The sequence below is a fragment of the Lytechinus pictus genome, chromosome 14 (assembly GCF_037042905.1).
Source record: "Lytechinus pictus isolate F3 Inbred chromosome 14, Lp3.0, whole genome shotgun sequence".
NCBI classification, from domain to species: Eukaryota; Metazoa; Echinodermata; class Echinoidea; order Temnopleuroida; family Toxopneustidae; genus Lytechinus; species Lytechinus pictus.
This window is the reverse complement of record NC_087258.1, coordinates 28093871-28119357: the sequence shown is the minus strand read 5'-3', so window position 1 is coordinate 28119357 and position 25487 is coordinate 28093871. Positions and strand designations below refer to the sequence as shown.

The following is a 25487-nucleotide window of genomic DNA, read 5'->3' as shown; positions in this document are numbered from 1 at the left end:
TATGTTAAGTTTACTTAATTGAGATTTGGAGCCAAAAAGCATGAACTCACATTTACTGTGGTTTAGATGCAGTGAATTTGATTTCATCCAGGTGTCAATGGCGGAAATTCAATTTTCCAAAATGCGCAAAGCTTGGGAAGCTTGAATTTGGTCCGGTGGAAAAGAGACAAAAACCTGAATATCATCGGCATAAATATGGTAATGAACAGGGTGATTTTGAAAAATATGGCGAAGACCGAGTAGGTAAATTGAAAATAAGGTCGGTCCGCCTACAGAGCCCTGTGGTACTCCACAACCTAATGACCGTGAGGAGGATGTGAAACCGTCAAGAATGAGGCTGTTCTCACTACGTTCCTAAAACTAGTTTACTGGGAACCGGTTCAGAAAGCCAGTTTGGAAGATCGCTTTGCTAGCGTTCTCACTTGATCACACGAAAGTGGTTTTCAAAATCACTTCACGTATAGCGCTCTTGTTGCTATGGAAACGCTCTCAGTGGGGAGACACGTTTCGCGCGAAATTCGAAACCGCAGCATACGCAGCACCTGTCGTGTGGAGTAGCGCGCTCAAAATGTGCGAAGATCGCTTCCCGAAGAACGGTTGTGTCCTCACTTACGCTAAAACCACTTTTCCGATGCGAAGCGATCTTGAAAACTACATCGCGAGGTGGTCTTCCAAACTGGTTTGGAAGAGCGCTTCCAAGAGCGCTTCGACCGTTCTCACTTAGCGTTAAACTAGTTTCCACTAAACTAGTTTAAGGAACTGAGTGAGAACAGCCTCAATGACAGACTGCATGTGAATGGTATGATAGGTAAGATCTAAACCATTCAAGAGCCTGGTCCTGGATACCTAAGCTTGCAAGAGTATTGAGAAGTATCTTGTGATCTACAGTATCGAAGGCCGAAGACAGATAAGCCAGTTCGTAGTTCCTTTCTGCGCATGATCAAAATATTCTACGCATGATCAGAGGAAGGTCATTTGTACTAAAGTGACATGGTGGTTTAAAATATAAGCACCAACTTTGATGTCTTGATTATTCATATATTCTTTTGAATTGTGGTTTTCATTTACATCCACAAAAAACAACACCGCGTCCACGAACGACTGGTTTTCACAGTTTGCCAAGTACATTGCTATTCTAGTCACCTGGTCTATTCAATTTCTTCATCCTGCTATGTAAGGCAAGCTTACGTAATATTTTGCTTTGAAATCTGCCTATCATAATGAAAGAAATGTAAGGTCATTTGACCGAAAATTGTCCATGAGTAACTACGAACTGGTCTAGGACTATATTGCTGTAGCGGATCCAGAGTCCATTTTCTGCAATATGAAACTAGAAACGTTTATGAGTAGTCTCAACACTGTGGTGGGGTCGGTAAGCCGACTGAAAAGGGTCAAGTAAATTGTGTTCTAACAAATAATCGTTCAGTCTAGTGAACACAACTCTCTCAAGGATCTTAAACAGAAAGGGAAGATTGCAGACCATTATCCATTGCTTTCAACAATTCATCAGTAACTTTCAATAGAGACGTTACCGTCGAATGCTTTTCTCTAAAACCTGATTGTTCGGGACAAAGTATATTGTTTTCTTCCATGTATGATTTCAATTGATTGCTAACTAGTTTCTCAAGAATTTTTGAAACAGTTGGTAAGATTGATATGGGTCTAAAATTTGAAGGGTCGTCCTTGTTACCAGATTTAAATAAGGGTATTACCTTAGCAATTTTAAACTGATTTGGAAAAACACAATCTAGCAGTGACTTATTGAATAGATAAGTTAAAGAAGGAATTACAACGGCAGAAGATAACTTTAAAAATTGTGCAGTAATTCCGTCAATTCCACATGAAGGCTTATTTGTTTTAAAGATTAACTTGTTTTAAAACCATTTACTCTGAAATCATTTTGAAATTGAACGAAGATACAGCTTGCTTATCTTGATTAGATACAGATTCACGCATATTTGGAATTTTGGATGCTAAATGTTCACCAATGTTCGCAAAGTATTCGTTAAATTTTACACTATTTTGGAGCAAAATTTTGCTGTCTGTTTGAAATATATTTTTATTATTATTAGTATGTGGTAATAATGATGTTAGTAACTTCCAGGTATTATTGGAATTTCTTTTTATTTTCAATAATTTGTCCGAATAATATTTCTTCTTTCTTTTCCTAATCTCAAATGTAACCTTATTTCTCAATTTTCTATATTCTCTCATTTTGGTCTCATCTTTGTTTTTCAACGCTTTTCGCTTTAATTTATCTCTTTTTCTAATCAGTTCAAAAACGTATGAATTAATCCATGGAGACTTCTTATTTCTTATTTTCTTGCTCTTGATAGGCATATGTTGATTGATAACATTCATAAGTAATCCCTCCCATATACAAACTGCTTCACTGATACACGTATAATCAAGGATCGCATGCCAAGGTTGATTACTTAAATAATCTAAATAAGAATCAATATCAATACCAGCAAGATTTCTATAGTTGATAATTCGAGAAGAATTTTCGTTCTTCGATCTCCATACTAAATAACTTAAAGAGTGATCACTCATACCAACATGTAAAACACCATATCAATATATTTTTTTCAATTGAGGTATAGTTAACATATATGATCAATGAGTGTCTTTGTTTTTTCTGTAAGCCTGGTATGATACGTTGTATTAATTTGTTGAAGTGAGTATAAGTTATGCACATCACTAAGACGTTTTAAGTCGGATGAACCAGGTGCTTTCAATAGATCACAGTTTGTGTCCGCCATGACAATAATAGAATAATTAAAACTATCTAGGAAAAATGATAAAAAATTGTTCATACTGATTGTATACAGTACATGAACATTGCTGTTTGGCGGTCTATACCAATTAAGCAATATGATTGGATTTGAAAATTTTGGTCGAATAATTAATGGGAGGATTTCTAATGAGTTAACAACATCGTATTTGATAACTTCAAAAGACAAAGATTTATGTATATACACCGCCACACCGCCGCCATTCCTATTTCTGTCCTTTCGAACGAGGTTAAAATTATCAATTAAGTTCACTGTCAAAAATCGAATCATCTAGGAATGTTTCATTTAAAGCAAGAAGGTGAATATCGTAACTTTGTAAGAGTAATTTGATTTCATCTATATTACCAAGAAGGCTTCGGACATTAAGATGGGAAAATTTAAGACCTTTGCCTTTCAAGCAGTCAAAATGTAATGGATTTTCTAAATCTATTGCGTGAGTGGACTCACAGTCAGACAAATCATTATGAGTATTTTGAATATAGTTTGTTAATTCATCATCAAGTACAAATAATGGGAAATGATTAAAAAGGCATTTCGAACATTCCCAATTAAAGAAATGGGGAGAAGGATCATTATATGTTTGAATGCTTATATCAGTGCAGCACAAATGAACCAATTTTTTGCATTTTGTGCATTGCAATGCCCTATGATTATTCTGTACTATTTTTAGGCAACTTACACATGAAAAAAGCCTAACCATTTAACAACAGAAGTATATACCCAAAACAATTTTTAAATAACTTAAAGAAATATAGAATTCGATACAAGTTCAATCAGGCAAGAGCTAAAATAGGAGGATGCATCAAAGTTCAAAGAATACAATGTTGCAAACATAGCGTATTACAACTGAGTTTAAGTTTATTTTCAAACTGATCAAATATTGTCCAAGTCTCCTTCATGCGTGATGAGACGTTTTATTGCTTTTCCGCCACTGGCTGGGAGCAACGCGAAAATTCTTCCGTCAGTGGACCACGAAGCGAGAACCTTTTTGACAGTTTTTCACTTTGTGTAGAAGCCGTGTGTTGGGCCTGGTTAGGTCCTCCTCAATGCCCAACTTTGACCCTTTGAGGACACGCCTCTTCGAAAGGATTAGACTGCGCATGCGGTAAGAGAGGAACTTGACCCCCGGACTTGACCATTATAGTTCGCGGTCTAGTTGCTTGCTGTTTCGCGCAGCTTTTCCACCAGTAGTTGAATTGCTCTCTTGTTTCTTTGACGAAAGACGATGAGACCTTTCAATGTCATCTTTCCTTCATGTCATTGCATATTTATTTAATTTTCTTTTCTTTTTTCATTTCTTGTTCTCCTTTTCATCCTTTCAGTACTTCCTCCATCTCTATATTTTTCCCTTTTCGTATTATCTCTCGTACCACACTCATTCTCAAACTCATTCTCTATTAGTCCATATTTCTTTCATTTTGTACATTTCTGAATTTCCCCCTCTCTCTCTCTTCCTCTCCCCCTTCTGTCTCTTTCTTCTCTCCTCTTTTTCCCTCCCTCCATACTTTCATCTAAACACTTTTAGAATAAGACCACAAATCACATCCACTTAATGAATTACCACAACACATCACTTATCATATCTCATATGGTTCGGCAACACTTTAATCCAAGAGAAAACAAAGTAAAGTTTGATGATGAATATTCTTATAAATATAGATAAAATATACAAGCATGCATTACAGAAAGAACACAAACTATGCTACATCCCTTGCTGCTTTCTTGGAAGACAGTGCTTAATAGTACTTCATACTTAAAGGGATGGTCCGGGCTGAAAATATTCATATCTAAAAACATAGAGTAGAATTCACAGAGCAAAATGCCGAAAATTTCATTGAAATCGGATAACAAATGATAAATTTATTGAAGTTTAAAATTTAGCAATATTTTGTGAAAACAGTCGTCATGAATATTCATTAGGTGGGCTAATGATGTCATATCTCCACTTTCCGTTTTCTTATGTTATTACATAAAATCATATTTTTTTCATTATTTCATACTTGTGTGAATAATATGTATCCCTTATAATGACATAAGTTGCAGCAATAAATATCTAATGCACTAAATCAGTTGTCAATCCAATTGTTCTATTTCTTGGAGGAAATTTTTTGAATAAACCTAATATCATATATTAAAATACAAAAGAACAAGTGGGGATGTGACATCATCAGTCCACCTAATGAATATTCATGACGACTGTTTTCACAAAATATTGCTAAAATTTGAAATTCAATAACTTAGTTATTTGTTATCCGATTTTGACGAAATTTTCGGCATTTTGCTCAGTGAATTCTACTCTATTTATTAATTCATAAATGCTTTCAGCCCGGACCATCCCTTTAATGGTATTATAACAGGTCATTTTACAGGAATAGGAGTGAGGCATGGTATGGTATGGATAGGTGGTAGAGAGTGGGCGGACAGGGTATGTGTGGGTGTCACGGTGGCATAGAGTTAAATACCTTCTGTGTCAGGAACGGCAAACATGGGGTGAAGCAGAAATACATGTGGCATGTGGGATACAACATGTGTATAATGCTTATAATAATGGATCATCAATACTTCCCAAAGCAATCATTAGTCCCCGTCAATAAACCCTCTTTGATCATAGTCAGTGTACAATATTCTTACTCATTTCCCAATAATACACTTTAAACATGGCCCATCAAAAAGGAACATTGACCTTTCAATAGTAACAAGATACAAAACCATGCATGGTTTATGCAGATTTATGTACATAATTACGCTATGTCATCATGTATACAAAGAAAAATCAAATCATAATGCGCGCTTTTGAAAAAGGGTGCCTATAATTGAAGCTCGATACTATGTGAAATCTACATAAACTATGTTTGTGAACCACAGTCACAGTATAATTGAAACCTCTTTTGAGAATACAGGCCAGTAAGTCAACTGAAAAGGGCATTATGAAGTAGAGCCCAATCTTAATTCCAGCTTTAAAATTCAAAGCTCAAAATCAAAATTTTCCAATATTAAGGAAGATAGCTCACGGTAGGGAGATTGATACAGACATCTTATATCGTCTTCTAATTAATCATCATGTTATATCTAAATAAACCAGCAGTGTTGATCATTAAGCATGTATGATAATATGGTAAATAAAATGCCCTAAAGTCACAATTTTACAAAACGGAAATATCATTGCTATTTTGCTCTAATTTAGAAACATAAGATAACTTAAAAGAATATTTTACTTTATTTTTTATTTTGGCCAGAGGTTTAAAGATAATATTCTCTTATAACTTGATGTCTCCAAGGACTTAATAAATACTAATAAATATGAATCAATTCGTCATCACACACTTGGTACGTATCACATAAAGTTAATATCAGACTAATTATAATAGGCATCTTGAACCCCCAAAACTCCTCAGCACATCTTTTAGCAAGAAACTCACTCAGCGTCTTTCTATTTCTGTTCCATTTTAGCAAACACAAAACAACGGGGAATGCATGAAAGCCACTGTAAAAGACACCGAGGGATGTCTGCTTAAAGGCCAAGTCCACCTCAGAAAAATGTTGATTTTAATAAATAGAAAAAAATCAAACTAGCATAATGCTGAAAATTTCATCAAAATCGGATGTAAAATAAGGAAGTTATGACATTTTAAAGTTTCGCTTATTTTTCACAAAACAGTTATATGCACAACTCAATGACGTGCAAATGAGAGAGTCGATGATGTCCCTCACTCACTATTTCTTTTGTTTTTTATTGTTTGAAATATAGAATATTTCAATTTTTACAGATTTGATAATAAGGACCAACTTGACTGAACCATAAAATGTTAAGGCAATGGTAATTCCACGTGTTCAGGGAGGAATGAAACTTTTGTTTCAAGGACAATGAGAAAATGGGGATAAATCATATTTCATATGATGAAATACAAAAGAAATAGTGAGTGAATGATGTCATCAGTCCCCTCATTTGCATATTGACCAGGATGTGCATAGAACTGTTTTGTGAAATTAAGCGAAACTTTAAAATGTCATAACTTTCTTATTTTACATCCGATTTTGATGAAATTTTCAGTGTTATGCTCGTTGGATTTTTCTCTTTTTATTCAAATCAAGTTTTCGTTGGGGTGGACTTGTCCTTTAAAAACATAGGTCAGGCTTTTATCAAGTTGCCTGTCATTACTCAAACAACATTGCAATTTCAGATTTCAAGTTCAATAACTGTACCTATAACATATTTTCAGAAAAAAAATCTTATCTAAGCACCTTTTTTTACTGTCAAAATGTATAAAAAGATATTTTAAATAAGAATCTATCTGAATCCTAAACACTGGGTTACTTGCCCAAAATGAAGTCAATGTTATGGAGTACAAACTTACACGCTAATCATAACTGTCAACCTATTGACTACTGTATTGTGTGATACCCATAGGTATTGTAGAGGGGGCTACCTGGTTCCAGTAGGATATGGGTGTAACTGTTGACTACTAATTTCTGTTATTTCCAGAGGAATTATACAGGCACACCCAGGGGTGGGGGGCAAAGCCGGCCCGTGCCCCTCCCCCCTTTTAAGAGGCACAATTTGAATTAAAAATTTGTAATGTAAAAATGCCATTAAGAGAAGTGTGCCCCCCCCCCTTTTGAAAGTTGTAAGACCTTTTTTAATTTTTTTTTTTGCTTGTCAAATTTTTTTGTGGATAGAATGTTTTTTTTGTTTTGTTGAAAACCTTTAATTTTTTTTTTATTGTCAAATTTTACCTCGGGAAAATGTGCCCCCCCCCCCTTTGGAAAATCTTGTATACAAGGACCACCTTGTTCAAGTGAGTACAAGTTGATTTAGTATCTTATAAAGCAATCTCCCTATTTAATAAACTCCCATTTTCAGTTCAATCCACAAATTCTATAAATTCTTTTAAACGAGGTTACCTATTGGCCAAACATTTATTATAACAAAGTATCTTCTAGTATTCTTTCTTTTTTGTTTATTTGTTTTCTTTTTTATGTTTATTTTATAGATTATAACTTTTTATATTGATTTTCACTTGTATTTTTATATATATTATCATGTTTATGTTCTATTTTATGTTTGTAAAGGGGGAGGGCTTCGTTGTAAAGCAGTTTTATAACTGAACCGAACTACCCTCCACCTTATTTTATCATTTGTTATAAATAAAACATGAATTAATAAATAAATAATAAATAAATAAATAACTAGATCAATACTGTAGGAATACCAACTTATGAGTTTACAAAGGTGTACCAGTCACACCAATGAAACTGATTGACCAATGGTATGTCATTGAAAAGAGCTTTGTGTGGAGTACGTATCATCAATGTTACTGTGGCATCATTATAATGCATAATAAGGGCATCATTATAATGCATAATAAGGGCATCATTATAATGCATAATAAGGGCATCATTATAATGCATAATAAGGCCATTCATCACATTGCAGCACGACAGTAATGAGTATTGTACAAAGACACAGGAGTACATGTAATGGACTTGTGGTGGAAGTTTCAAGGAAGTATTGAATAAAAGAATTCACTAACTGCAATTCAAGTGGAAGCAGAATGAAAGAGGGTTTACACAAAGGATTACAATAAAGTACTGAATAGAAAGGGCCAATCAAGATGTTAAGAATACCGTCCAGTAACAAATCAGAATTGTTCTTTCATATTTGGAATCAATTGTAACCCTTTATGTGCCTAGTTGTTATCACTATTCAGGGCTGTATCAACTAATGAAAATTGTTTAAACCATGTGGTGGTTTCAAACCAGTTTTTCAATTCAGACATGTTGACTAAATCTCATGTTTGCTTTATTTTGTCTATTCTTCACAGGAAATTAAACAATGTGGGGCACTTCATGAAACAAAAGGTGAATTTTCACCAAGTATTTTGTTATAAGCTACTGAAATGCTTGCATCTGATTGGCTCAGAGAGAAATTATTGAGGGAAAATCACAGATAAGTTGTTCCATGAAACACCCCCCTGACGCATGTTATAAACTAAGACTGTCTTATACATTTACATAAATCAGAAATAATAACATGTTAAAACAATCTCTATTAACTCAGGTCATCTTTTTTTTTGAAGAACTTCAACTTCCAGTGAAAATATGTAGAATATCCAACTTAAAAAGTATAAACTTGCCAAAAATGAACAAGCTATTTAAAACACCTTTGTTTCCTCATTACACAAAATTAATTTTCCATATAGGCCTCATTGAAATTACTTCCAATGGATCGTAAATACTTTCTTTCACTTCCAATGAGCTAATGAAAATATACAAATATATATACCTCGGGTTTCATATGTCAATAAATTGATAATAATTGATAATAAAACAGGATCTCATTCATTTGAGATCTATTAACAATTCCAGCCAAAAAAGAGCCAATTAAGTAAACATTAAACAGCCAATGCTAGATTAACGATAGAATTAATGACATTTTGGCTGTTTATATGGTTATACATACAGTTTATATACCAAAATAAAGCTAAATGAGAAATGAATTACATTGTAGGTTTCATAACTTGTTATTACAAGTAGATTGAATAATTACCCAGTGCACTTGAATGTCCAGATCATTTTAGCTGACAAGAATAGACCAATTGCCATATTACAACAATTAATACAGGTAATAAAAACATAATTGGAATAAAGGAGATAAACTTTTCAGATTTAATGTCACTAGCCATGAGTATGTCGATCCACTGATGGGTGTTTTGGGTTCTACATATGATCAAAGGTCTGTTTTACAAAGAGTTGCACTTGATCCAATCAACTAAAAAAAAAAAAAAAAAAACCCCAACAATTTGGGAATGTCAAAAGATTTTTTTTTTAAATATGATGCTACAGTGTCTTGACAATAAAGTGCTCTGTTTCAAAAGGGACATTGCATAAAACACAAGGATTACATGGACTAAATTTCATAGCTTTGATTGATCAGATCAATCAAAGCTCTTTGTCAGACAAAGCCCAGATTTACTAACCAAAATAACAAACAATTCATGCAAAACCTTGCTACTTCACGAATTATAATACAGCTAACTCAGAATCACTGATATCCTTGCATATTAGTGGCCTAGACCAACGTTGTCAGTTAAAATCACTAACTGCAACTTTAGTCTGGCCAATGAGACGTAAAGAATAACAACAAGATTTTGAAGGTAAACTAATTTTAACCAATGAGACAAAATCTGTGTGTATTACATAGAATTAGAGCTTGTTTATGGCTGACACAATCCAATAGGAACTATTTCTTGTTCTAATAAAATTAATAAATAAAAGTATTAATAAGCAAGCCAGCGCTAGGTTACAGTGATTGCCTATAGCAGGGAAATGATTAACCTTTTCAGTACAGGTCTTAGTTAATTTATATTAACTTTGATTGAAAAAAAACTAACATTTTATTGTCACTGCTATAATACTAACACAAATTGTACTATCTCTTTAACCAATACACAAAGGAGGAAATTTCTTTGAGGCAACTATGATTTTTAGTTTAATATTTTGCTAATTTCAACATTCTTAGCATCCAAACCTTTCCATTTAACTCTTTTTATCAAATACAGGAAGTTAGGAAGCTAAATGGATTTTAAAAATAAAAACACATATATTGATTTTACTTCTGGATCTTGCAACCTGGCTTTAATAAATCACAAAATTGTTGTGCCAAATCAAAGTTAAGGACATTAAGGAATAATTGACACAAAATTGTTAAAACAGCATGTATAAGGGAGTATGGATTGAGGCTGGTGTGGGTAGACATTACAATGTATCAGGGATGAGGTAGATTTTGAGCAGATTGTTCCTAAGATATAGCATCCCTGGAGGGCCACTTACATTGACGAGTCGATACCATGCGCGACCAAAAAAAACATGTAAAAAGGATGTCTTTTTCAAGACGGCACGTTACGTACGTAACGTATTAAGGGTGACAAAAACACTAAAATAATGAAAAAAAGGGTATCTATTTAGCTAGGAAAGCTACGTGTTTAGGGTCAAATTGGCGAGGGTATAAAAAAATCAAGATTAAAATGTTTTATAAAGGATGTACTTTTTGCCCCAACAGTCAACACTAAGTGTTTAGAGTACGATTTGCGCGAGGTGTGGCCGTACTAAACCCAATGATGTAGTAAAGGTAAAACCGACGACCGACGTCCGTGACATAGTAATTAAAATATCGCTGTACTTGTTTAGAGGTTCAATTCAGGGAATACTTGCCAAGAGTATCGTTTTGTTTCCAATACTTGTTAAGGGTAGGGTTTCACACGCCAATACTTGTTAAGGGGTGCATTTTCAGAATATGGAAAATACGTGTTTAGGGTGCTTTTCGAGACCCAATTGTCGCGCATGGTATCCACTAGTCAATGGAAGTGGCCCCCCCCCCCAGGATCTAACTCCATTAATTACTATATTGAATACACAAGGACATGGAATAATAACAATATGAATGATTTTAAATGCAATCATTTCATAATCAATTCATCAATCATGCGATCACGTATAAAGATTTAGACCCCAAATCTCGATCTTGATTAATAACATGATAACTGAGATGATATTGTGGTCATTTCAGTGTTTCTTGCTGAATTTATAGGACATTTTTACAGCCCTGAAATATAAGGTGAGAAGTTGTAAAACAGAGACAAACTTTTTTCAGATTGCTAGACATTAACATACTCTTTCCCAGTTAGAATCGTGAACACTTTTTTTTTTCAATTTTCACTCTTTTAACATTACCTGTGATTAAAGAGAAAGTCCTCCTGATAATATACTAGTACTAGTTTAAATAAAAGCAGAAACATTAGAGAAAATTATTGGTTAAGGTTTTTAATTTGTGACGTCATATGCGAGCAGGTACCCATATATAATGTAATATAAATTCATTTTTTTCAATGGAACATGATAAATAAAGATATTTTGCTTATAGGAGGGATTATAAAATCATGTGTCTAATGATAGTATCCACCATTACAAATACAATAACTTTCAATTTTTCGAGCAATAGGCATATTTTATAGTTATATCACACAACATGAAGAGGAGCTACTCATCTGTGCTGTAAAAACCAAGTGGAGTGCCTTAGGCAGTCTTGCCTGGATTACATGATTCAATAAAGCAGCAGTGCTGACTTTGAAAATGGCTATAAAATAATTATTCCCCCCAAAAAACCATTGATATTGGATTACCCCTGTATGTCCACATTTCATTAACTATATCCATAAACTTTCAAAGTTATGATGGTAATTCAACAAATACCTCCAAAATGGCCAAAGGTCATTGACCCTAAATAATCTTTGACCTTGATCATGTGACCTGAATTTTTAAAAGTTATGATGTCATTTCAAAAGCTTAACCTTGGGATAAGATTTGATATTGACGACGACGCTGCTGTCGGAAAAGCAGCGCCTATAGTCTCGCTCTGCTATGCAGGCGAGACAAAAATCAAATCTTGAACAGATTTTAACCAAACATTTACCAATATTTTCCTCCAAGGAAGTATGGATGATGCAGCATCAAACAAGGTAATACAGGCTTAAATTCAGTGAAAATAAAAAAAAACATTGCAATCCATCTATTCTTGCTATTCCCAAGAAAAACATTACCATGTTCATATCTAAAATGTAGCACTTATGGCTTGACTTCACTCGTTACATGATGTAACGAGTGAAGGGCAAGCCATACATGCTACATTTTAGATATGAACATAAATTTTTGAAACTGCAGACAAGCTGTCACGGTATACATGCCTTGGCCTGTAAATGCCAACCATCAATATGCTCTTTGTGAAAATGTTGGGATATTTAAAGGCTTAAATTTCTTTTTGATAATTTCTTTCAATAGTTTGGACACCCCAGACAATGCACTGCCCGAACAACTACTCTGCATCAATTTTTATGACAAAAAAATACAGTTAAATAGGGTCAATGGAAAATATAAAAGACTTTTTTTTTACACTTGCCTTCACTATTTCAAGTTTATTTCACAAGCATGTGTAGTTTGTACTGCAAACAATTTCTGTGTAGTACTATATATAACACTATCCTACAGCTGTTCCCTGATAAGTGTGACCTTCAAAAGGTTAAGGTCTTATTTCTCCTTGTAATACCTGCATCCATCTCCAAGATAGGCCTGTTTCATCTGGATTTGTTATCTGTTTCAAGTTGTTCTTCGTTTTCTTTTCTGCTACACTTTGCTACCTCACTTTCTTTCAGAAGCTCATAGTCTTTATTTTCTTGTCCATTTCCTGATAGACCTTCACTTGTACAATTCATTTCTGCATCATTCTTACAGCTCATCCGTTCCTTCATTGTGACATCAGAAGCACCACAACTGACTTCCTTGTCCAATTGTTTGTCTTTGGCTTTTTCAGGTTCTTTAAGCTCTGTACAGTTGTCTGTATCTTTCTTCTCGTCCACTAAGACTTTATCAGTATGCTGCAATGAACTTATCTTTTCTTTGTTTTCCATGATGTATTCCTTTGTCTCACAAATTTTAATATTTTCTTTCATTTTCTGTTGGTCTTCATTAGTTCTTTTCTTCCAATCAGCATCATTTTCCTCAATTTGTTTTAAGTCCCCATTTGCCTTTTCTCTACCATTTTCTATTTTTTGTTGCACCTTTTCTTCTACCTTTACACAAGTTCCTTTATCTAGACTGCTTTCTGCGTCTATCTGTAGCATCTCTTTCTCTTCTCCTTCGTCACCGCCATCTTCATATTCATCTCCTTCCACATCCTCATCCTCGTCCTCTGCCTCAATCTCAATTTTTTGCCTTGACCTTGGTGAGCTGGATCGTTTCTTCTTCTTGCTGTATGGGTCCAACCTCCTCCTCTTTCTCCTTGCTTTTCTTGGAGGTCCTGAAATGGAAGATTCCCCACCTACAGTTGAGACAACACCTTGCACCTCATCCTTGACTAAATTATCATTTGTTTTAGTAGTCGCTTCGAGAGAAACATTATTCTTAAGGTTATCTGAGGTAACTTCTAGTGAAGCACCCTTTTTGGGGATTTCAGTCTTGGCTGTTATTGCACAACTAGGATTAGTAGCAGGGATAGGTGTGGAGGCAGAAGTCGAAGGAGTAACGGTGGTAGCTGGGGAGAATGCAGTAGAAACCGTGACGGGAACTCCTGATGATGCCGCTGCAGCCAAGGAAACAATCAGGGATGGTACAGAGGTGGGAGCGTCTGGTGGCCTGGAAGGACAGCTTGAGATATGTTTCTTGAGGCTTCTGAGGTAGACAAACTGGCGAGCACAGTAGGCACATTGATGGTTCATATTACGAGGAGCATAGTATGGATTTGTGTTCTTATTAAAGAGCTTATCCTTATTTGGACATAGCTTCATATGCCTCTCGAGACCATTGATAAAGTGGAACTGTTTCCCACAGCCAAGGCAAGCATGGACATCCACAATATTTGCACTGGCCCTTCTCCTTGTATGATTAAGAGGGTTGTACATCTTGAGTCCAGGACGAGCTCTCTTCCGCTTCTGGGCTGCATCGCTCTCTTCACTCTCACTGGTTTTTTGAATGGCTCTGCTTCTGCTCCTCTTAGCAGCTTGGATCCTGATCCTCCTGACCTTGGCATTCTTTTGCTTATTCTCTTCCTGGGTCAGCTTCTTTTTGTCAGCAACCTTTGCAGGAGTCTTCACAGGAGTCTTTACAGGAGTCTTGACTGGGGTTTTTTGCTTCCCTGGCACGTTAGCAGCAGCACACTCCATGATGTGTACATGCAGATCAGCAGTACTGGAAAATACTTTGGCGCATTTGGTGCAGCGATTATTTGTAGCCATTTCGAAGTGGCTTACAGTTTTTCCACTTGTAACACTGCCATCTGGTAAGGTACTAAGGTAACCGATCTCTCGTGCATGGGCGAATGGATGATGTCTTTGAGGATTGCACGGAACATCTTTTTTTTTCATAGATTTCTTTCGAGGAGTGTTTTTAGTGTCTGCTATATGGGTCGAGGTGAAACGACCAAACTTGGAAGGACTCACTTTGCTCATTTCATGAGCAATGAGGGATATCCTTTCTCTAGGCTCTGGTAGGATCGGTGGTGTCTGTATGGCTTTTGTGGGGTCAGTGAAATTTTGTGGTCTGATCTCCTCAGGCCCCCGCTCGGTATACGAACACATGTGATCTGAATGAATATCTACTTGGTGCTGCTTGAGATTTGAAAGGTAGGCAAACTCTTGCTGACACTCAGAGCAACAGTACATCTTGCCAACTCTGTGTAAGTCATACCTGTGAGATGCCAAACTATCTGTTGTCTCAAAGAGCTTCACACAAAACTCACACTTGTAAGGATAGTCCTCCGCATGGGCTACCACATGTTGGGTTAGGAGCTTCATTGAATCAAAAGGAAGCTCACAAACATTACACGTGATGGCTGCATCCAGGACTGAAAACTTGGTTGGCCTCTCAAGATCTGCAGATTCCAAAGAAGTGGTCAAAGTAGAAGATCTCCAACCTGTTGACTTCATGCGAGGGGTTATATTAAATCTTGTTATTGTCTTTACCTCTTGATGACTAGTGAATGCAGGAGAGGCAGATGCAACAGGAGATGTAGGAGTTTGTTTTCGAGTAACCTGGTACTTGGGGACTTGCACCACTGGACGAGAATGGCATGATAGATCCAAAGGTTGTGATGAATCTGCCGAGATATATAGAGTTGTATTCTGCTTCTGAGAGGTTTCTGTCCTAGGCTTCTTCACTCTTAGGTCCAAGACTTCAATATTGCTGGACGAAGGTCCTGGACTTAACAGATCACTCTGTGGGGTAGGTGGTTTCTTAGGGATGAAGGGATGCGGTTTTACGTTGCTCTGCCAAGGACATATTTGGTTTGGTATTTCAGTGTGGCATGGCTCACCAGTAAGACCAGTGAGGGAAGCAACTTGCTCAATCCTCTTAAAACCTTGCTTCCGTTTTGCATTCTTTCCATGTTTCAATGCAGCATGCAGCTTGGCTCGTATTTTGCTTTGGTCACCTACTGTGTCCTCTCCACCAAACTTCTTCTCTTTCATCATGCTCTGAAGAACTGCAGTAGCATGCTTCCTTCTGATCATCCTAGTCATATTGGCCATTGTCTTCATGTGCCCCTTTGTTTGTGTTGGATTCACTATGGGAACATTTAACAAGCTTTCTTGAGAAAGAGGCTTATTCATCACATCTGCTTTCATACTGACTGTTGATTCTTTCTCCTCAGCAGGGCTACCTTCTGTCTTGACAACATCACTCTCCCCGGATGACTTTGGTCCTTGTTTCTTCACAAGATTCAGTCCATGCCTCTTCCTGAGATGCCGATGGAGATTTGACGAGGACACAAATTCAATTCCACATATTTTGCATGATGCAACCTTCTTCAGAGCACCTTTCCTGTTGGTAATGGTTCGTCTCCTTGCTACATCCTGATCATCAGATGTTCCTTTGTCAGTCCCATCAGCACTTTCAGAGGACGTCATCACAGATGAATTAACATCTTGAACTGGACTCTTCACTACTGGAGCCTCAGATGTTTCTGAGGCAACACCATTATCTATTTTATCACCTGGACTCTTTATCTGGAGTTCCACAGCATTTTTTTGGCCTGGCCCTTGAACAGGAACATCTGATTCACTTTCTGTAGTTAGATCCTGAGGCACTGATCTGTGGGTAAGCTTATGCTTTGTCAGGTCTCCATCTGTAACAAACCTCCTTGGACATTCAGGGCAGAGGAACATTTCCTTACTCCCTTCAACCTTGTGTCTCAGCAAGTGTTTCTCCCTCCATGTTGCATACATAAATGTCCTGTTACATAGGTGACAGTTGAACTGTCCCTTTTTAGTGTTCTTTGGATTTTTCTTAGCAGGCAAAGAGACTGGAGGCTTTTTTATTTCCTCTGGAGGAGTCTTTACAATATTAACAGTTTCCTGAATTAGTTTGTCTTTTTTCACTTTATCTTCCTCTTTCTTTACTTTTGCCTTCTTTCTGTTTTTGATATCATCAGGTCCTAATCCTTTTCCCCATTTTGTTGTATTAACACCTTCCACTGTGATTTTCATAACATGGTGCTTCAGCTTAAGATGTAATTTGAGGCCGTTGGGAAAACGACATCTCTTTGGACAAAACTGGCATTCGAATAGTTCACTTCCATCAGGCAATGTAATGACACAATCAGGTCCAATCACTGCGACACTATTCCCATCTTCATCTACTGGTATCTTGTTATCCTTTTCCATCATTGGCACAGACCCCTGAGACTTGGGTGCTCCCACTATCTTTTGGCCAACCCTAGTTTTCTTCTTTGGAGCACCACCCTGACCTTTAAGCTGACGTTTCAAATCCGCTTTGCTCTTCTTTTTAGCACCAACGCCTTTCACATCGTCTTTTAAATCAGTGATTGAGGTGGAGTCCACATGTCCTTCCAAAGTATCTTCAGAACTTGCCATATAGTGGGAGGTGGCATCACTGGATGATATATCAGGTTCCTGAATCTGAATGTTGCTATCTCCAACACCACCTATGTCTACCCCAGCTGTTATGGAGGAGAAGTTGGCCGAGTGTTGGCTGTTGGATGGATAGATGGGAGAGATGAGAGGTGGTTCTGCAACCTTGTCATCCATCTCGTCATGACCCATAACATCGAGGTGACTTGGTACCTTGGCTCTGTTCTCTGACTCTGTAGACATGTTGGTGTCCAGCTGGGATGGGACAATATCTGATGTCTCCATTTTCTCCAAGATTGGCATCTGCATATCGTAGCTGTCACCATCTAAATAAAAAAATATAACATTAATGAGTAACTACAAAATAAAAACATAAATCTTATCAATCAATGTACATGTATATGTTTTCTGTCTGCTGTCAATATAAATATTCATGGGGGGGGGAGTGCATGCCCCTATTCATTTCCCAACAAAGATGAAAACATACATCCTCTTAATTACCACTTATAAGGGAACTGTAACACAGCACTTATAAATTGATCATTCTGTCGATTTCAAAACAGATTTCACATAATAAGCAATGCAATCAATCATGAAAATGAGCTTCATAATCAATTACTTCCCTTTGTCTTAAGATGGTCCTTATGTTTAAGATAGTAAATTACCCATATCATGGTCAAAGTTCACATTTGACTCTGATTAGTCATGCAAGGAACCACGTTTTATCTTAATCTCTCATCATCTCCTTTTCTGGAAGTCAATTGCATCATCAGGTTTTACAGGATGGGAAAGTTATTGAATTTGCTAGGGCCGATTCATACCAAATTTTTTTTTTAATTAACTGTCCAGTGATTTCTCAATGAAGACTTTTGGACCAGTGAAATGAAGAAATGCATTAATGAGAAATCCAGAGTCATCAACAACTGTGGTAATTAGTGCTGCAAGTCAGGCCGCATGTTCGAGTTCGGTTCAATAGAGTTCGGGAATTTTTTCCCCCCAACTTTGGTTCGGTTCGGGGTTCGGCAGTGTATGACTAAATAAATTTCAAAAACATTTTTTTTAAAGGTTGCTAGCCCTAAACCATGTAATATTAGTCGTAACCAATGTCTGTCACATACTTGAAACAAATTTTTTTTTAAAGAATGGTTATGAAAATTGTTGCATAAATTTCTTTTATTCATTATGTTAAAAATAGTAGTAAAACTCCTCTCCATTTTCATTTCAAATTTAATAAAATTACCAAAGGAAAAAAAAAAAGAAAATGAGAGAATGACGATAGAAACAGAATTTCAATGAACAGAATATTTTTTCAGGACTATTTAATGTAGATATGATTGTGATTGATTACAATGTCATAACAAACACAGCTACCCCGATCAGAGAGTGTTGATCAGGAATGTTGAACCATGAGATAGACACCTCTACTCAACTGCTATTAAACTGGTCAAATTAATTTTCCAAAGAATATGAAATGATTTCCAAAGTCCATATTTTCTTAAAAGTGGTTTAATATGGTCAATTAATTACTCTAAGAAGATAAATTATCAGTCCATTCTTGGTCCTTAAAGATCTATGGAAATGGAATGGAAATATGTAGCTTTCCTAGCAAAATATATATCCTTTTTTCATTATTTTAGCGTTTTGACACCCTTATTACGTTACGTATGTAACTTGCCCTATCTTGAAAAAGAGATCCTTTTTATGTGTTTCTTTGGTCACACATGGTATCAAGTCGTCAATGAAAGTGCCCCCGCCCCCCCCCCCCCCCCCCGGCCCGACCTCCATCATGGCATTGCTTTGCTTTGACTTTTGATATTTTCTGTTATATAGAATTCTATTTCTACTCTCATTTCTTATTTATTTGGACATTTCAGAAGGTGAAATAGAAATCGACTATTTTCTTTTATCAAATAAAAAAAAATTACAAGTACCGATTATAACTACGATCGATTACTACCATAGACGTATTCACCCACTTTTAAAACGAGTTTAGCTTCAAATGTCCTCCCATTTTATTAAGAAAAAAAATTAATTCATGTTAATAAACATTTTAAAATTGATAAGAATTAATTCAAAGACGAGGCCAATGCTTTCGTATTGTAATTAAAAATATTTTGTGTGGAATTCTTATTGTGCATAATCACTATTAAAAATCAATAAAAATGTTAATTACATTTATTTCATATTTAAATACATGTATATGGGATCCCAACTGAAATCAATTCCTGATCAATAGCACATAAAAAGTGTGCATGGTATTTTTTTTATACAGGACCACCGAACAAAGCATTTGTGTTCGGTCCGGAAGTGCCAAGTTTGGCGAGCTTCCGTTCGGTTTGGCGGATAGGCTACAGCACTAGTGGTAATGAACCACTTTAAGACCTATCAAAATTTCCTTATATACATGTACATATATATCAAAAGTTTCAGATTATATTAAAGAATAACTCATCTAAGTAGAACTAAACAAATAATATTACAAAGCAGGACTTCTCAAATTTCTTGCTTGAATTTATTTGCCTGTAATGTTATGATATGTAAGGGTGTAGCCATTTTGTTCTGCTTGTTTGCAACCCTTAGCTACCTGCATAACTAATATGACAAGTCATTATTTTCACTCTGATAAAATCATGGAGTTATTACTGTGCTTTCTCAATATACTGGTGAATCATGAGTAATTAATGCATGAACTCTACCTAGACCATTGTTTCTAACTAAAGATTAAAAACCACCGATGTGAACTCGGGCCAGTGGACATTATTTCTGATAAGCTATCTAATGGTAAATTAACATCTAAATGAGGTAGGATCCTTACCTGATTTACATTCATTGCCATCAGACTTGGCACTTGTGATGCTTTCTCCCGATGTGTTGAGGGCGCCATCACTCTCCTCCATCTCTAATGACTCAGTCGTCTCTAATGGATGCGCCGTGGGCGACAGGTTCTTATACCAACACATCAGTTCTTCTCCAGCAGTTATAGGCTGTACACAAAATATTGGAATAAGTGAACACTCTAAGAATTGTAAAAGTCCTATAAACATAATTCATCTATTCATTACCCTCCTTGTCAAAACCAACAAATAGTTGCAATGAAAGGTTTTCTAAAAAAAGCCAAAACAGTAATTGGCCTCCAAAAATCAAAATTTTAAAAAGTTAATATAAATGAAATAAACAAAATACAAATATTATCATATTGACACTGTTATTTCCAAACTTTAAGTTTAAACCAGCTCTGACAGTGATATGCCATGCTTGAGTGAACCAGGGGGGAATGACATGGGTATAGGGGAAATTCTGCCCCCGAAATACTCAAGAGCCCAGGAAAATTCCCCATTCACTGCAATGCTGAAGCTAGTCAACCCAAATTTCAAACGTCTTTTCCTTTCCTTTTAAGTTCACACTGAAATTCTTAATCAAATCAAGTATGTATCATACTAAAGCTCAGGATCTACTTTTAAAGCAAATTATTATTGGTTTTCACATAAAGTGACATATCTCTTTATCTCATAAATATGACTTAAAGTGCTTCATTACATGCCTATTTAACCTTGGTGCTTCTCTGTTTTTTCTTGGTGCCCACTCCTGCCTAGCCTGTTTTAAAAAGTGCCCCTCATCTTAGTTACCTTGCCCCTCCAAAAATCCTATTTTAATGCCTGACTTCATTTTATTTTTAACCATTTTCCATCCACCACCCCTCTATGATATCATTGGCCAAAAGCCCTCGTCACATTTGGATCAAGCTACATACCCTTAGTGTCCTGTAGTAGATACTTCTCTTGTACTGTGTAGCAATCATGTTCTGTTCCTCAAAACTTCTGGCACTCTTCACATACCTCATCCAGTTTGCTTTAGAAGGTTCCGATGCATCAATGCTGTAAAGCCGTACTCCTTTAGGCCCTCGGATCTAATGGAGAATGACAACAGGTAAAATGGAAAACAGTTGGAATGAATTGACGAAGAAGGAAGTCACAATAAACATTTTGAAGAATTTGTTTTCCATGAAATGTTAAAGGACTTTAGAACTGCATGTACAAACATTGTAAATTCTGCCTCAAATGATGCCCAAGACTTAAAAGAAAAACAATCATAAAACCCTCCACTTGCATGTTGAGGGGAATTAACAACCGCCCCGCCCCCACCAATTAAAACAAGATGGTCCCTTGACCTACATTGTCCTGAACCACAGCAAACTACTCCCTGAAGAATAAATGAAATCTTTATCAAGACCCAGAGTGTATTCCATGTGACCATTTACCATTGCAATTGAAATATGATTGACTTGGGTGTTTTTATTACAAAATAAAACCAAACTCTGTTGTTGTTTTACAGATTTTCACTAAACCTTCACTAATAAATTTCTTTTGTCTTCAGCTTTCATTTACACCATAAATTTGCACTCTTAAATGGTGTTGATAGACTCACCTCCCAGGAGTATGTATCGTCTAAGACATCACTGCAATCTCTCTTCTCACCAATGAAAGGCCCAAAGGTTCGCCCCTTCCGAACAGATTTCTTTGCCCATACTCCTGTTAAAACAATCAAGAAAAATACATGATTGCATGTACATGGCATACAGACGCAGTACATTCAATAAATGATTTCAAGGAGTGTAATATACAAATCATATAGATTTTCTTAAGCTGATAACAGATTGAAAAGTCAATAGCCAGGTTCCTATTCATCCTTGTTTAGCTTTAAGAATTTGCATAAAAATTTGACTTCAACATTATATTTCTGATAAAAGTTATCAAACAAAAAAATTCTTGCAGAATTAATGTTGACTGTAACTCTATTGTGTTAAAAAAAGTAGAAAGACTGAGTTAGTTACCCATTAGAGTTGGTTCCATCTTAGACTGCCTGAACTCTAGCCCAGAAGGGGCTTTGATACCTGCTCCTATAACCTCTAACATGGTGGCAGATTACTAGCTTTGGTCTTGATTCAACACACCATCATTAAAGCTCTAAAAGAAAAAAACAAAGAATACCTATGTGTTATAATATAACATATTCTGTGTATATGGATATTTATCATATCAGAAGGGTGTAACATACATTTATGATTGACTGTAGGCCTATTTTTTAACATGGTTTGCAATCTACATACTACCGGTAACAGTAATATGCTTGATTTTACAATTGCCAGTATCTTTTATGGTGCAGCATTCCAAAGATAGTACCATGTGGTGGAATTCTGGAACACTCTCATAACTTTTGTCATTTCTCCCTGAGATGTGACACCGCTATGATTGTCACAAATCAGTATTCTGAACATTGACTTTTCCCTGTCATATCTCTCTAAGTTCCTGACATCTTTTCAGAGGCAAACCAATCAAAATCACCATTAGGAGCCCTTCTAGCTAATAGGAAGGCCCGGGGGCACGTGGGGCGTATCCTCAATACAGTAACTGGCATCGCGCGACTGTATATTGATGCACTTGATTACGAAGAAGGACAGGGAGCTGTAAAGAATTTTTAGAAGAGAGGTAGAAAAAAGGGAAAACAGAGAAAAAACAAGGAATTAATATGTAGGTCCTATTCATTGTAGCATGAAAAAACATTTTTGAAAATAATCATGGATGATGAGTGAAACTAACAATCTAATCTAAATAATATAATTGTATGCATGACATTTAGTCGGCAGCATATTGGGATGTTGGGTACCAAATGATATGACAAAATTTACGACTGCCAGACCCTGTCATATCTTTTACTTGTACATTTACATCCATGGGATTATGTGCATGTTAAGAACCACATATTTTTGGTGCGCACTAAAGAGAAGAGACAAAATTTATGACATCCACCAGAATACCGATTCTGTCATATCTCTGAGAAAAGACAATGTTGAGAATACTGCCCCTGGTTACATGTATGGGATTATGGCTTACTTACACCATCTCCACTCCCTGGGAAGTATTACAGCAATGAGCTAATCAAATTGCTAAGCCAGCAACAATGATAGTCACATCTGATATCAATTCAATTCAATTCAATTCATTTTATTCAATCATTTAAAAAATCAATATACAAACCAAAAAATATACAAATCATACATGAATGTAACAGTATAGTTTAAATGATTAGGGTGACCCTAAAAGCAAAAGCTTGATGAGTGGGACACCCAATACATATATATGTATATAAGCGTACATAAAAGTGAAAAGGTAACAATAATAAACACAAACAATACATAAGAAAATAAGACGGTAAACCTACAGGGGAGAGGAGGGGGGGGGTCAGGAAAAGAATGTGGAAATGAATTGTGTGATTAATTGGCATACATAATTACAAGTGAACTTTTGAGTTTTGTTTTAAATGCAGTAACATTTGTGCTAGAAATTACCTGAATGGAGACGATTTTGACTAAGCATGAGATTTAAAAATATTGTTTGTAAATAGCAAACTGTGCAGATATACATGTACTGTACACTCCCCTCCAAAAGTTTGGGAACACCTGCCTTCAGTGTGTGTTTTTCGAACTTTGGTAGACTTTACTGAAGTTAAGCCTCATAGTACAGCTGTATTTTTGTTTTAAAGTGAAGGCTATACACAAGTGTACATTTTATCATTGATTCAAACAAATTCAAAGCTCTTAAGGGACGTGCAGCTGCCAAAGAGGGCAGGCTACCAGTCAAGATGGCATTCTCTAAAAAATGCCTACTTCTTTTAACATTGTTCTGTTTGGGGTTCTTTTCTGAAATTCTTCCCAATATTTTGTGAATGTTACAGCAGATGTCCTCAGAATTTGTTGCTCAGTATTGTTCATAAGACAGTTAATTTATGGAAATCTGCATCTTTATCCTGAAAAACATCTGAACTTGACAAATGCCTAATCCTTGTTTAAAGAAAATACATGGAAGTGGAGTAGACATCAGTGCAATTTGAAATTCATGAATTCAAAAGTTATTCAGAGTTTTTTTACACTTATTCCAGTGCACCTTCACTCATTTTGCCTATTCGGTTTTCTTAGTCAGAAGTCAGTCACAAAATTAAAATGGCTATGACAAGACAGCTTTCTTTGGAAACACGTCAGTCAATTGTAGTTTTGAGGAAAGAAGGCTACTCCATGCAAGAAATAGCCAGGAAACTCAAGATCAGTATCCATGCGGTTCACTACAGCCTGAAACGCAAAGAAGCCACTGGGTCTAATGGGAACAGGAGACGAAGTGGTAGGCCAAAAACAACATCTCCTGCTGAAGATAAATACATTCGGGTGAGCAGTCTGCGCAACCGTTGTCTGAATTGCCCACAAATTACAGCTGGCCTCAACAACACCCGTGAGATGCCTGTATGTTCTTCAACTGTTAGAAGACGTCTCTGTGGAGCAGGGCTGATGGGCTGTGTGGCTTCAAGGAAACCACTCCTCAAAGAAAAGAACCGGAAGAAAAGGCTTGCTTGGGCTAGGAAGCATAAAGACTGGTCTTTGGAGCAGTGGCAGAAGGTTCTTTGGTCTGACGAATCAAAGTTCGAGGTGTTTGGCAGCAAGCAACGTACCTATGTGAGATGGCGAAAGGGAGAAAAGATGATACCCCAGTGCATCAAGCCAACTGTGAAACATGGTGGTGGTAATGTCATGGTTTGGGGTTGCTTTGGTGCAGGAAAGGTAGGCAGCTTGCACAGAGTAGAGGGTATCCTCAACCAGCACGGCTATCATTCAATCCTACAGCGGAAGGCCATCCCTTCAGGGAAACGCCTGATCAGAGAAGGATTCGTTTTCCAGCAGGACAATGACCCAAAACACATGTCAAGACTATGCAAAGACTACTTGAAGAAAAAGGAAGAGAAGCAAGTCCTGGAAATCATGGATTGGCCACCCTAGTCCCCAGATCTCAATCCCATCGAGTTTTCCATCGAATTTTCCATATCAGTGAAACACTGAGTATTGTTTGATTTTATTTTTGTGTCTGACTTCTGACTAGGAAAAGGAAAAATGAATGAAGTTGCACATGTTTTAGTGTAAAAGCTCTGAATAAAAGCAATAACTGCATGTAATAAAAGAAGTTAGCATTTTGAAAGAATGCCATCTTGACTGGTAGCCAGACATTTAAGAGAGTATAAATTTGTTTGAATCAATAACAAAATTTACACTGCTGTATAATCTTCACTTTAAAACAAAAATTCAACTATGCTATGAGCCTCAATATCAATAAAGTCTACCAAGTATATAAAAGCACACACTGAATGCAGGTGTTCCCAAACTTTTGGAGGGGAGTGTATATATTCTTTTCTTTAATAGTTCAAAAAGAATGCACAAGGTGGGATGCATTGGGATGGG

The 25487-nt window shown here is 36.3% G+C and overlaps 1 protein-coding gene across 1 annotated transcript; it reads right to left on the bottom strand.

Moving 5' to 3' along the window:
- Positions 1 to 8840: 8840 nt before the first annotated feature.
- LOC129276379 (PR domain zinc finger protein 2-like) lies at positions 8841 to 22176 on the bottom strand. The gene is made up of 5 exons (XM_054912758.2): positions 22041 to 22176; positions 21635 to 21738; positions 20961 to 21116; positions 20025 to 20193; positions 8841 to 17535 (listed from the first exon to the last, which is right to left on the bottom strand). Exons 1-5 carry the CDS (start codon positions 22120 to 22122, stop codon positions 12923 to 12925), a joined length of 5124 nt encoding a protein of 1707 aa, XP_054768733.2. The 5' UTR covers positions 22123 to 22176; the 3' UTR covers positions 8841 to 12922.
- Positions 22177 to 25487: the final 3311 nt, after the last annotated feature.

Bases quoted from the DNA above. Each gene is read 5' to 3' on its own strand.
- LOC129276379 (XM_054912758.2), bottom strand. From the start codon at position 22,122: ATGTTAGAGGTTATAGGAGCAGGTATCAAAGCCCCTTCTGGGCTAGAG. The intron at 21,739-22,040 runs GTAACTAACTCA...TTGTTTTAACAG, and splicing joins GATGGAACCAACTCTAATGG to GAGTATGGGCAAAGAAATCT. The intron at 20,194-20,960 runs GTATGTAGCTTG...TTTTGTGTACAG, and splicing joins TCTACTACAGGACACTAAGG to CCTATAACTGCTGGAGAAGA.